The sequence below is a fragment of the Triticum aestivum genome, chromosome 1A (assembly GCF_018294505.1).
Source record: "Triticum aestivum cultivar Chinese Spring chromosome 1A, IWGSC CS RefSeq v2.1, whole genome shotgun sequence".
In the NCBI taxonomy this organism is placed as follows: Eukaryota; Viridiplantae; Streptophyta; class Magnoliopsida; order Poales; family Poaceae; genus Triticum; species Triticum aestivum.
Window position 1 is genome coordinate 9,669,680 of NC_057794.1, and position 14,226 is coordinate 9,683,905.

At 43.9% G+C, this 14,226-nt stretch overlaps 2 protein-coding genes across 2 annotated transcripts; both read left to right on the forward strand.

Moving 5' to 3' along the window:
• The first annotated feature begins 884 nt into the window (after nt 1–884).
• LOC123185418 (G-type lectin S-receptor-like serine/threonine-protein kinase At2g19130) lies at nt 885–4,008 on the forward strand. The gene has a single exon (XM_044597299.1). It carries the CDS (start codon nt 902–904, stop codon nt 3,680–3,682), a length of 2,781 nt encoding a protein of 926 aa, XP_044453234.1. The 5' UTR covers nt 885–901; the 3' UTR covers nt 3,683–4,008.
• Nucleotides 4,009–10,274: 6,266 nt separating this feature from the next.
• Nucleotides 10,275–13,803, forward strand: LOC123185437 (G-type lectin S-receptor-like serine/threonine-protein kinase At2g19130). Its single transcript, XM_044597314.1, has one exon. It carries the CDS (start codon nt 11,118–11,120, stop codon nt 13,674–13,676), a length of 2,559 nt encoding a protein of 852 aa, XP_044453249.1. The 5' UTR covers nt 10,275–11,117; the 3' UTR covers nt 13,677–13,803.
• The last annotated feature ends 423 nt before the right edge of the window (nt 13,804–14,226 follow it).

Below are 14,226 nucleotides of genomic sequence, written 5' to 3' on the forward strand. Positions count from 1 at the left end.
GTACGACGGCCTCCCTGCCTCTGGTTTCTGGTTCTACAAGTTGAGCAATGGCTGGTGGTGGTGGTGAGCTCTCTCTTCCCCTGCCCCCACCCCGCTCTTCCGAAATTGCATTTTCCACCATTGCAGGTCCAACTTGCGTAGACTTGTTATGAGCACTATAGCTTAAAGTAAAAGCTTCCACAAGGCTTGCGGGTCAGAATTAATCTCTTCTTCACTCACACTTGGGGACATTACATTGCATTTTGCCATGCTTCCATATTTCCTGTTCTGACAGTAGAGGTGGCAGCCTGTTCTATGGGTGCTCTGCTTTCAGATATATTGATATATTGATGTTGCGGATTTTGCCGAGTGAGGAGTTGAGTTTATCCAAGTAATCCTTGATCGATGGCTCTTGGGTAGCGGCTTGTAAATTGCGAGTCTTCGTGACGCAGGCTCCGTTCTCTTCCCCTCTGCAGGTTAACTTGAGCCCAAATACATGCATGCGTGCTTGCCGGCTCACACCATGATCCTAGCTAATTTTCTAGAGAAAGAGAAAGCTTTACATGTACACATGGGTGTAGAGTGTACTAGTATTATTCAAGCATGAGGAAGAAGTGGCGAATAGTAGTTTCGCATGAATAGTATTTTCTTGACATCGGTAACACGTTTACAAAAATTCGTCAAACAATATTCCTGTCTTTCTGTGGTCACACTTCTGTACGCAACTTTTCTTGGTCTTTTGTGTTGCTATCAGTTGAATTTTCACCTGTGGTTCCATCCAGCCACTTGATGGAAGCTTCATTGAAGGTTCTCCTTGTAGACAAGCTAACCCAGCACATACGTTTTATCGTAATACTTCCTTGTATTATGTACATCAACCTAGTTCAAGTTGCAGCCAAAGTCTGAATTGAATGGGTCCAAAATGGACTGTGGTGACTTTTCTGGACAGTCAGCAGAACATACTTGTTCAGCTCAACCTCTTCCATTCAATCTTATATATACAGCATCTTCTTCCTTCTCCAAATATCATAGCAGAGCAGCAATGTTCTCCATGCCTCCGCTCTACATATTATCACTCGGGCTTCTCCTCTTCCACACTACTCCTTGGTGTTCCTCCTTTGCAGCCGCATACAATGATACTCTCATGGAAGGCCAAGTGCTCGCTGTCGGGGGCAAGCTCTTCTCGAGAAACAGCAAGTTCGCGCTTGGCTTCTTCCAGTTCCAGCCAGCAAGCACCATCAGTAAGTCGTCTCAGAACACCGCATCTCCCAGCCCTAGCTTGTGGTACCTTGGCATATGGTTCAATAAGATCCCAGTTTGCACTTCTGTATGGGTTGCTAATAGGGATCAGCCCATCGCTGACCCCATCATCAACCAAACACGGTTCAAGATATCAAGTGATGGCAATCTTGTCATTGTAAACCATGCCGCCAACAATGAATCCATTGTTTGGTCCACCCGCGTTGTAAATAATAGGACACACCTCAGCAGAAACTACACTAGTACTGCCGTTCTCTTGAACAGTGGAAACCTTGCCCTCAAAGAGAGCCCGTCATCCGCCCTACCGGTGTGGCAGAGCTTCGACTACCTAACAGATGTTATACTTCCTGGTGCAAAGTTTGGCCGGAACAAGGTCACTGGTTTCAGTCACCAGGCCATCTCAAAGAAGAGCCTCATTGATCCGGGTCCTGGCTCATACAGCTATGAACTAGAACAGACCAAGGGGCTCGTCCTCAAGCGTCTCAATCCCTTGGTAGAATATTGGCTTTATGCATCCTCCACAAAATCATCGTTCAATCTTGTACCAATGCTCAAGGCAGTGCTAGATATGGATCCACGCACCAAAGGCTTGATGAACCCAACATATGTTAATAACGACCAAGAGGAGTACTACATGTACACTTCACTTGATGAGTCGTCTTCCTTTTTTATCTCACTAGACATCTCTGGTCAGGAAAAGCTGAATCTTTGGTCGCAAGCTAATCAATCTTGGCAAACCATATATGCCTCACCTAACAATCCCTGCATTCCTCCTGCTACTTGTGGACCTTACACGGTCTGCAATGGCAATGCACAGCTATCCTGTGACTGTATGAAGAGCTTCTCTCAGCAATCACCGCAAGATTGGGAGTTTGAGGACCGAACAGGAGGATGCATCAGAGATACACCATTACATTGCACTAGTGACAGAAACATCACAAGTTCAACAGACATGTTCCACCCAATTGCTCAAGTTACATTGCCCTACAACCCGCAGAGCATAGTCGTTGCTTCTACTCAGATCAAATGTGAAGAAGCTTGTCTCAGTTCCTGCTCCTGCACTGCTTACTCCTATAAGAATAACATATGCTATGTCTGGAATGGGGAATTGCTTAGCGTAAATCTGAACAACGGCATTGATATCACTTCTGAAGATGTTCTTTACCTCCGTCTTTCTGCCAAAGATTTCTTGCCAAGTTTGAGAAAAAACAAAATAAAACCAAATGTTGGAGTTGTTACTGTCACAAGCATTGTTGGGTTTGGGCTACTCATGCTCCTGTTGTTGCTGTTACTGAATTGGAGGAACAAATTCATGTGGTGTGGTTTGCTGCCATTATACTATGACACTCAAGGTAGTGCCGGCGGGATTATAGCCTTCAAATATACTGATTTAGTTAGTGCTACTAAAAACTTCTCTGAAAAGATAGGTGTTGGAAGTTTTGGTTCTGTATACAAGGGGGTGTTAAGTGACTCGAAGACTATTGTAGCAGTGAAAAGGCTTGATGGGGCCCGTCAAGGAGAGAAGCAATTCAGGGCTGAGGTGAGCTCAGTTGGACTTATCCAACACATAAACCTAGTCAAATTGATTGGTTTCTGCTGCGAAGGTGATCACAGATTACTTGTGTATGAACACATGTTAAATGGGTCTCTTGATGGTCATCTGTTTAAGAAGAGAAATGATGCCACTGATGTCCTAAATTGGAACATCAGATATCAGATATCCCTAGGAGTTGCTAGAGGACTGTCCTACTTGCATCATTGTTGTCATGAGAGCATCATACACTGCGATATTAAGCCAGAGAACATACTTGTGGATGCATCATTTATTCCTAAAGTTGCAGACTTTGGGCTGGCAGCATTTGTGGGAAGGGATTTTAGCCGAATTCTGACTTCATTCAGAGGAACTGCAGGTTATCTTGCCCCAGAGTGGCTTAGCGGAGTGGCAATCACACCGAAAGTCGACGTCTACGGCTTCGGCATGGTACTGCTGGAAATAATATCAGGAAGGAGGAATTCGTCACCTCAAACATCACACAATACTAGGAGCAGCAGCAGTTACCAACATGATGAATATTTCCCTGTGCAAGCCATCAGCAAGCTTCATGGTGGAGATGTGAAGAGTATAGTGGATCCACGTTTACATGGTGGCTTCAATTTGGAAGAGGCTGAAAGGGTTTGCAAAGTTGCATGTTGGTGCATCCAAGATAATGAGGTCGATCGGCCAACGATGGGTGAAGTGGTCCGGGTCCTCGAGGGTCTACAGGAGATCGATATGCCCCCTATGCCAAGACTCCTTGCAGCTCTAACAGAACAATCTGATGCTGCAACTTCAGTGTACTCCCTCCGATCCAATTTGGTTGTCGTTCAAACGGATGTATATAGCACTGAAATACGTCGAGATACATCTGTTTCAGCAACAACTAATATTTATCGGAGGGAGTAATAAACTTAATTCATAGAGAGTAGGCCGCTTTGTCTCAGCAAAAAAAAATAAAAATTGAGGTTCTATTGTTGAGGAGAAGGAATAAAGGAAGCAAGCACTGAGCAAAATATGGCCATACTATAGTTGTGTCACTTGTAAGCTGGGATAGTTGATATATGTATTTATACTTGCGGCATTCATAGAGATGTGTCACTTGTAAGCTGCTTCTTCATTACTTTGATGGTAAACTTGGACAACAAGGAGTTAACACAACCAACAGGAACAAAGAGATGCATGTTCTCAGACAACTTGTAAAGGAAATACTGCACTATGTTCTCAAGAGCAGAAGCCACTCGCCAATATTACATCAGGTAAATTCTATTTCCTTTTTATATCAACAAGGCCGACAATGACAAAAAGCTACTCCCTCATCCAAAAAAGGTGTCGTGGATTTAGTTTAGCTTTAGTTCAAATTTGAACTAAAGCCATGAAGCTTTTTTTGGATAAGAGTGAGTATTACATTTCTTTAGGCCTTTCTCTACATGGCGAGTACTCAATTAACCATAGTTACTAGTACCATTCAACTGAGCATTGCCTGCCTTAACCAAGCCCCTGAGACGAAGTATGCTACTTATACAGACTCCGGTGTTTCTAAGGATGGCTTCCCTGTTGTTGCAGATGTCGAGCTCACCTTCGAAGACATTCATCTTGAATGATTTGGCAATGTAGACGGTCGGTTTCACGAGCAGTGAGATACCATCATGACAGCCGGCCACAGCTCTAGTGTGTGTTCGTTGCAGGAAAAGAAATAAAAATGGAGCGACGCGCATCACACCTCACATCTACGACGACCCCGACCGGTCGCCTCCGCCCCGACCCTCCTCGACCCCCGCTTCAACGCCCAGCAAGCTCGAGCGCCTCATCAACCACTTCCTCCGCCGCAGGCGCAGGTGGGCAGCGGTGCAGTCGCCGGAGATGAAGAAGCTCGTCCACCTCTAGCTCCCCCACTACGCCGACAAGTGAGCCGCCTCGTCTGCATTTCTTCCTACTGCACTTGATTAGTCGAACCACATCAGACTAGTTACTGCTGCTTCAGGCTTGATTCATACTGTCATGCTACTGCACAACCCTGAATCTGGGTTAACTAGTTTTATTTTGAGGAATGCTATATTTTTCTGTAGTTGACATGTGCTACAAGGATGCAATTTCTGCAAGTAACAGCAAGGGCTCTTTTGATTCAAAGGATTTTCATAGGAATTTTTAAGGATTAGAAATTTCCTCCCTGTTGGAAGTGATAGTAGAAATTTCCTTGCTATTGCAGCGGTCGCCAAAACGAAGCTCTCTTTTCCGCTAACATTTTCCACAAGGATCAAATCAGACGTAATCCCGTTAGTGACGTCTTGGGCCTTATGCGCAATGGTCGGTATCGGATTGCGCATTGTCACCCCACTTGTATTAGTGGCTGTAAAGGAATGTGACAGGGGAGGGATCCATCAGCCACAATGTGGTCATATGCTCTGCTACTTGCTTCCAGAAGAAAACACAGTGCTTCTTATTTTGCAGTTATGATTAACACCATATGCATCTGAAGCCTTCTAAATGTTATTGCAGATGTGGACTGACCCCCTCTAGAGTAATGGGAGCTGCCGCTGTTGCATTTTAGTCAATTTGTCCCTCGTGATGGGGTGCCGGCTTCATGCACCGGAGTTCCAACCGATGCTTTCACTGGCTCACGGCTCTGCCTCCAGATCAGCTCGGCAACGAAACCAGGCACCATTGTCCCCATTCATTTCAGTTGCCACTGTCCTCAACCAGTACACCTCCTGCACCAGCCGTTTAAAACAGTTCTGTTCTTTTATGTTGTTGCTCTAAGTCTCTAACAACGTGCAGACTGTGCTGGTATGAAAACCGATGGTAGGTTGAGGACAGCCTTGTGTGCTGCCATTTGCACTATTCTGCCAGCCTGCGACGGCCCCAAAGCTTGTCTAGGTATAAGTTGAATTTCAGTACTGAAGATGTGCGTCTGATATTGGCACTAGGACCACTCCCTTTTTGTTAATTTGCCTCTTCTTTTCAAGTTTGCCTACTTTAGCTTACGACATCTCTCGTATTTCTGTCTCTGTTGCACCTTTTCAGTGTTGGTCTTTTGTATTTATATGCCTTGAATTTGCATTTGTAGTACTCGATCATCAAAGCAAACATTTCTGGGTTGGAACTAAAATGAGTTTTTTTTAATTGTATTCGAAGAAAACCCTTGAATATGTTAGGTGTATATATTTTAGTTTATGTCAATAGCATGATCATTCAGTCCATTTGCTTGTTGTCTGACCTTTTGACAATAGTATGCCATGAGGGGTATGGTTAGCACTTCCCAGGGCTCGCTAACATATTGGAAGACTCCAAAAAATACAGCTTTCCAGGAAAGCTTGGTGGAAGCCCCATGGTCGACTTAAGATGACCCACAACAGCTTTTGTGGAAGCCTCATGGTTGACTTGAAAATACTCCATGGCCGCTTAGTGCATGCATTATTTACTGACTTGACCTAGGTCCATGGTCACTTAGTGGAAGCATCATGACTGACTTAACCTAGGTAACACTTCAGCTTACAACATTTGTCGTATTCCTGTCTGCGGTAACACTTTTTAAGTGTTGGTCTTTTGTATGGATATCCCCTGATTTGCATTTGTAGTATTTGACCATCAAAGCAAATATTGCTGGGTTGGTCAGTAAAATGATTTAAAAAATATATATTAGAAGATAACCCTTGAATATGTGAGATGCGTTTTCTGGTTTAGGTCAATGGCATGATCATTCAGGCCATTGCCTTGTTGGCTGGCCTTTTGACAATTAGCATGCTGTGAGGGGTATGGTTAGCACTTCCGAGAGCTCACTAACATAGTGGAGGATTACAAGAATACAGCTTTCCTGGTGGAAGCCCCATGATTGACTTGACGATAGCCCACGGCAGCTTTTGTGGGACCGTCATGCTTGACTTGAACAGAGTCCATAGTAGCATCATGACTGAGTTGACCTAGGTGCATGGCCACTCGGTGGAAAGCATCATTCAAAGTCCTCCTTGGTGTGCTAGGGAGCTCGTAAATCCTGCCGATTAGCAAATACTCCCTCTGTAAACTAATATAAGAGCGTTTAGATCACTATTTTAGTATTCTAAACGCTCTTATATTAGTTTACGGAGGGAGTAGTTTTCATGATAACAGTGCCTGCCTTGTATTGTATAGAGAGGTAGTGGTCGCTACTGCTGTCCTAATCTGAATTTTCTTAGTCCCAAATGGATCACAGTGACATTCCGCGTGAGACACTCAGCTGAATAGCAGAGAAGAGCAGAGCACATTCCAGTCCATATATACATCATTTTCTTCCTTGTTTGAAAACATTGACACTCTTCTCCACGCCTCCCCTCTACATATTATTACTTGGGCTTCTCCTCTTGCCCACTCCTTGCTGCTCCTCATCTGCACCTACAAATGATAATCTCATGGTGGGGCGAGCACTCACTGTCGGAGATAAACTCGTCTAAAGAAACAGCAAGTTCACGCTCGGTTTCTTCGAGCCAACAGTAAGCACCATCAGTAAGTCGTCCCAGAACAGCTGGTACCTTGGCATATGATTCAATAGGATCCCAGTTTTCACTACTGTGTGGGTTGCTAATAGGGAGAAGCCCATTGCCCACCCTAACATCAACTCAACACAGCTCAAGATCTCATGTGACGGCAATCTTGTAATTGTCGTAAACCATGCTGATGCTGGCTCTGAATCCCTTGTTTGGTCCACTCACATCGCCAATAGGGCACAAACCAGCAGCACAAACACCACCACTAGTGCTGCTGTTCTCTTGAACAGTGGAAACCTTGGCCTCAAAGTCATAGATAGCCCATCATCTGACCTACTGTTGTGGCAGAGCTTCGACTACCCAGCAGATGTTGTGCTTCCTAGCGCCAAGCTTGGCTGGAACAAGGTTACCAATTTAATCGCCATGCCATCTCAAAGAAGAGCCACATCGATCTGGGTCTCGGCTCATACAGCCTTGTGTTGAAATATATTGCCCACCTCCCTCCATCAGTTCGGACTTTTGGATGAGTTGATTGGAGCATGAATTCAATATGGTATATCCGAGCCAAGAGGTCTTGAGTGAATGTTTGGTCACAAGACGACCAGTCTTGGCAAACCATATATGCTGAGCCTTCCGATCCCTGCACTCCGGTTGCTACCTGTGGACCTTGCATGGTCTGTGACGACTGACGGCAATAAGCAGCCATCCTGTGACTTTATGGAGAGCTTCTCTCAGAAGTCACCGCAGGATTGGGAAATTAATGTTCGAACAGGAGGATGCATCAGAAATACACCTTTATATTGCAGCACTAGTGGTAGCAACACAAACATGACAAGTTCAACAGATATGTTCTACCCCATTGCTCAAGTTACATTGCCATACAACCCGCAAAGCTTAGATAAAATATAAAAGAGGTGTACATGATTTACATGTCCTTAGGAAAAAGATAAAATATATAAAAAAGAAGGTTTAAACAAGGGACTCAAACAAAAAGATGAAGCAACCAGAGAAGGCAACTTAAAATCGATGAAACTGTAGATCACTCTGAAACTTCTGTAGCTCATATGTGTTTTAAGTTTGCCAACTGCAGCTTACATCATTTCTTGTATTTCTTATTTTGTTTGTTTTTCTAGGGAGCTTCTGTATACACGTGGAATTTGTATTTGTAGAATATAATCCTCATACAACTGAGGTGTTTTTTCTTTCTGGTTTAGGCTAATAACATGGTCATTCAGGCCATTGCGTTGTTGTCTGACCACTGACTGACAAGCAACATATATACTTCCAGTTGTAGCAACGGACTGGAGGAGATTCAGAAGGTAGCTCCCTCGCTGTAACTTATCTAGGATTTGCTGACATTCCCAAATTACATCTAGCATTATATTGATGATTTTTCTCCCTCAAAAACAGAGCGCTACTGTTCTGTGTGTTGCCATTTCCCCTATTCTGCCAGCCCGCCATGCTCATTGAAGCCATTGCCATGAGGGTTGATGAATGGTAAGTATGGTCCACTGAAAGTATGGTCCTATTCTGCTTGCTTGGGACGGTTTCAAAGCTTGTCTAGGCATATGTTGAAATTTCAGTACTGACTTTAGCTTAGAACATTATCGTATTTCTGTGGTAGTGCTTTTCTGGGGAGGGAGCCATTGCCATGAGGGTTGATCTTCTGTGTTGATATGCCTTGAATTTGCATTTGTAGTGTTCGACTATGCATTGAAGAAAATATTTTGTTGGTTAGTTAGTAAAAAGTGTTCCGAAAATATGTAAGGTACCTTTTCTGGTTTAGGTTAATATTAATATGAAGGTTGGTGAATAGTAAGCTTGGTAAACGCCTCGTGATTGACCTGACCATGGCCCGTTGAAAGTCCTGCCTTGCAATTAGGTTAGTACAGCCTTGTATTTCTGGTACCACTGTTGTTTGTTTATGCTAATTCTGTCCCAATACTGGCGCAATGTGAACTTAATTGACTTCCCCGTCAGCTTCAGTCGGCTGAACACTTGGCCTTCCATTCTATACATCCTCTCTTCTTCTCCAAATCAGTCCTTTCCACCATGTCTCCCTTCTACATACTACTCGGGCTTTTCCTCTTGCACACACTGCTTCTTGGTGCGCCTCTGCAGCTGCAAATAAAGACATTCTCGCGGCAGGCTAAGCACTCGCCGTCGGTGAGAAGCTCGTCTTAAGAAACGCGAAGTTCGCCCTCGGCTTCTTCCAGCCAGCAGCAAGCAGCATCAGTAAGTCGCCCCGCAATGCCACCTCCCCCAGCTCCAGCTGGTACCTTGGCATATGGTTCAGTAATCATGAGGTTATTACATCCGGATCCCTCGAAGAAAACAGCCATCAGTGGACGATAAGTGCTTGGACTTCTTCAGTCCATGCTGACAAATTAAAGCAACGAAGAGGCATTCTCCTACTGTACAAGACAACACCTGGGGTTTTAAGTATCCTAAATTTTGCAAATTCGGTAAAGATTCCACACCAGCAACGGAGAACTGTTTCTCTTCTGATTTTTCGTTTTGTACTGTTTGCAAATGATTTGACGAATTTATGTGCTGCGTTTAGGTATTTGCCTGTGGGTGGATAAGCATCTGGAAGGGAGCATCGAGCACATGCTTTTCAGGGTACTGCACTGCAGTGTATTTGCGCACTCATACTAAATCGACGAGCTAGAAAACCTGCAGCCAATCATCCTCAATAAAAAAAAACATCAAGGTGATAGTTCAGGTGTTCTTTTCAGAGCTAGGATGGTAATAGCATGCTTGGACAAAGTGTCAGCTAAGAATAAATAATTGATTTTTAAAAACTGTACCTCATCAAGTGACTGCATAAGCTGTATAATCGCTTGGCATATCCAAATTTCTGTTTGATGCCATTTTGTCTTATTCTGCCAATGTGTAAGAGGCAGCCTATTCCACTCTATGGGTGCTATGCATTATTTTATTTATCCTGAACTTGGAAATGCTATGAGGGAGAACAGCCTGCCAGTTAGGTTCCTGACTAGGTTGCTTTCCTTTTTCTGTTTTTTTGAAAAAAGGTTGCTTTCTTTCTGACATTTTGTAGAATTAGCCACCACTGCCACTTGCCAGAGTGATGCAGAGAGAGTTGACTGACTTCACAAAAGTCGTTTGATCGACCGGATGAGAGTGACTGGGGAAATAGTCAGCTGAACTCATAGCGAATGAGACATGCTGGTCCAATGAACCTGGGACTTTGACTGGCTTCACAAAAGTCGTGTGATCGGCCAAATGAGTTTGACTGGGGAAGAGACATTTTAGTAAAATGAGCCTGGGACTTTGACTGGCTTCACAAAAGGCATGTGATTGGCAATATGAGAGCGAACAGGGAAATAATCCGCCGAACTCATTGCAAAAGAGATTTTGGTTCAATGAGCCTGAGCCTGTGCAAGTAATTTCATTCCTGAAGAGGTGAGTCTGATACCGGCACTACTACCACCACCCCTTTTGGTTAATTTGTGTTCCTTTTCTAGCTCTCTCTTATGTGTTAAACTTTGCCAACTTTAACTTCAACATTTGTTGTATTCCTGTCTGGTCACACTTTCATAGGGAGCTTTCCTTGGTCTTTTGTGTTGCTATCGGTTGAATTTGCATTTGTGATATTCAGTGAGCAAATATTTGCGAGTTGGATTTAAAAGAATTATATGGTATGGCACTCGCCAGATATTAGTAATCCATGGGTGGCTGCATCTAGCCGCCTGGTGGAAGCTTCGAAGGTCCACATCCCAGTTTGAATTGAATGAGTCCAAAATGGATTGTAGCGACTCGTCTGGTCAGTCAGCTGAACATACTTGTTCAGCTCAACCTCTTACATTCTATCTATATATACAACACCTTCTTCCTTCTCCAAATATCAGAGCAGAGCAGCAATGTTCTCCATGCCTCCGCTCTTCATATTATCACTCGGGCTTCTCCTCTTCCACACCACTCCTTGGTCATCCTCCTTTGTAGCTGCAAACAATGATACTCTCATGGCAGGCCAAGTTCTCGCGGTCGGGGGCAGGATCGTCTCAAGAAATGGCAAGTTCGCGCTTGGCTTCTTTCAGTTCCAGCCAGCAAGCGCCATCAGTAAGTCGTCCTACAACACCACATCTCCAATCCCCAGCTTGTGGTACCTTGGCATATGGTTCAATAAGATCCCAGTTTTCGCAACAGTATGGGTTGCTAATAGGGATCAGCCCATCACCAACCCCAGCATCAACCAAACACGGTTCAAGATATCAAGTGATGGCAATCTTGTCATCGTAAACCATGCCGCCAACAATGAATCCATTGTTTGGTCCTCTCACATTGTAAATAATAGGACACACATCAACACAAACAACACTAGTGTCGCTGTTCTCTTGAACAGTGGAAACCTTGCCTTCAAAGAGAGCCCGTTATCTGACCTACCGGTCTGGCAGAGCTTCGACTACCCAACAGATGTTATACTTCCTGGTGCAAAGTTTGGTCGGGACAAGGTCACTGGTTTCAGTCACCAGGCCATCTCAAAGAAGAGCCTGATTGACCCGGGTCTTGGCTCATACTATTATGAACTAGAACAAACCAAGGGGCTCGTCCTCAAGCGCCACAACCCCTCGGTAGAATATTGGCTTTATGCATCCTCCACAAAATCATCGTTGAATCTTGTACCAATGCTCAAGGCAGTGCTAGATATGGATCCTCGCACCAAAGGTTTGATAAATGCAACATATGTTGATAACAACCAAGAGGAGTACTACATGTACATATCGCTTGATGAGTCGTCTTCCTTTTTTATCTTACTGGATATCTCTGGTCAGATAAAGCTTAATCTTTGGTCACAAGCTAAACAATCTTGGCAAACCATATATGCCATACCCGATGATCCCTGCATTCCTCCTGCTACTTGTGGACCTTACACGGTCTGCAATGGCAATGCACATCCATCATGTGACTGTATGAAGAGCTTCTCTCAGAAGTCACTGCAGGATTGGGAATTTGAGGACAGAACAGAAGGATGCATCAGAAATAGACCATTGCATTGCACTAGTGACAGAAACATCACAAGTTCAACGGACATGTTCCATCCCATTTCTCAAGTTACATTGCCCTACAACCCGCAGAGCATAGTCGTTGCTTCTACTCAGAGCAAATGTGAAGAAGCTTGTCTCAGTTCCTGCTCCTGCACTGCTTATTCCTATAACAATAGCAGATGCTATGTCTGGAATGGGGAATTGCTTAGTGTAAATCTTAACAACGGCATTACTATCACTTCTAAAGATGTTCTTTATCTCCGTCTTTCTGCCAAAGATTTCTTGCCAAGTTTGAGAAAAAACAAAAGAAAACCAAACGTTGGAGTTGTTATTGCCACAAGCATTACTGGGTTTGGGTTACTCATTCTCCTGTTCTTGTTACTGAATTGGAGGAACAAATTCATGTGGTGTGGTTTGCTGCCATTATACTATGACAATCAAGGTAGTGTTGGCGGGATTATAGCCTTCAAATATACTGATTTAGTTCGTGCTACTAAAAACTTCTATGAAAAGTTAGGTGTTGGAAGTTTTGGTTCTGTATACAAGGGAGTGTTAAGTGACTCGAAGACTATTGTAGCAGTGAAAAGGCTTGATGGTGCCCGTCAAGGAGAGAAGCAATTCAGGGCTGAGGTGAGCTCAGTTGGACTTATCCAACACATAAACCTAGTCAAATTGATAGGTTTTTGCTGCGAAGGTGATCACAGATTACTTGTGTATGAGCACATGTTAAATGGGTCTCTTGATGGGCATCTATTTAAGAAGAGCAATGCAAATGTTGTGGTCCTGAATTGGAACATCAGATGTCAGATAGCCCTAGGAGTTGCTAGAGGATTGTGCTACCTGCATCAGGGTTGTCGTGAGTGCATCATACACTGCGATATTAAGCCAGAGAACATACTTCTGGATGAATCATTTGTTCCTAAAATCGCAGACTTTGGGTTGGCTGCGTTTATGGACAGGGATTTTAGCCGAGTTATGACTACATTCAGAGGGACTGCTGGTTATCTTGCCCCAGAGTGGCTTGCCGGAGTTGCAATCACACCAAAAATTGATGTTTATGGCTTTGGCATGGTACTTCTGGAAATCATATCAGGAAGGAGGAATTCCCCAATAGAAATACCATACAACACTAGAAGCAGCAGTACCAGGTACCAGAATGTTGTGGAGTATTTCCCTGTGCAAGCCATCAGCAAGCTTCATGGTGGAGATGTCAAGAGTTTGGTGGATCCACAGTTGGATGGTGACTTCAATTTGGAAGAGGCTGAGAGGGTTTGCAAAGTTGCATGCTGGTGCATCCAAGATAATGAGTTTGATCGGCCGACTATGGGTGAAGTGGTCCGGATTCTCGAGGGTCTACAGGAGATTAATATGCCCCCAATGCTGAGACTACTTGCAGCTCTAACAGAACAGTTTGGTGCTGTAACTTCAGTGTAATATTAATAATTCGTAGGGTGCTTCACATACGATCGATGTTATTCATCTTTGTTTCAGCAACTTCTCTTTAAAATTGTAATCTGGAGTGGAAGGAATAAAGGAAGAAGGCAAGCTTTCAGTTGCGAAACCATCTGTTATTTAGGTTTTTGTGTTCTGAGTGCGTGCTACTAACAACTTCTCAGAAAAGCGTCGCTGAGTGATGTGTTGAGCATTATGACGTTGTTGATTTTCATTCTTCTCCCACAAAAAGGTTTGTTTTTTTACTTGCTGCTCTCGTTTTTTTTTCATATTTCCTGTTCTGACAATAGTGGCAGCCTGTTCTATGGGTGCTCTGCTTTTGTTGGTGTATAGATAATGTAATTAGAGGAATCTTTAGGGTCTAAAATGTAAATTGTACAAACAAATATAAATCAGAATACAGAGAAGGGATCGGGGAGGAACGATCCAGAATTTCTCCAAATGCTCTTCACGCTCCCTCCAATCCCTAGCTCAAATCCCTCGAATCTCAGACGATTTTTAACATGGCGTCGGAGCAGGTTAATCCTGTGTG

What these genes read in the sequence shown, in the direction of transcription:
- LOC123185418 (XM_044597299.1), top strand. Translation starts at nt 902, where the DNA reads ATGGACTGTGGTGACTTTTCTGGACAGTCAGCAGAACATACTTGTTCA.
- LOC123185437 (XM_044597314.1), top strand. Translation starts at nt 11,118, where the DNA reads ATGTTCTCCATGCCTCCGCTCTTCATATTATCACTCGGGCTTCTCCTC.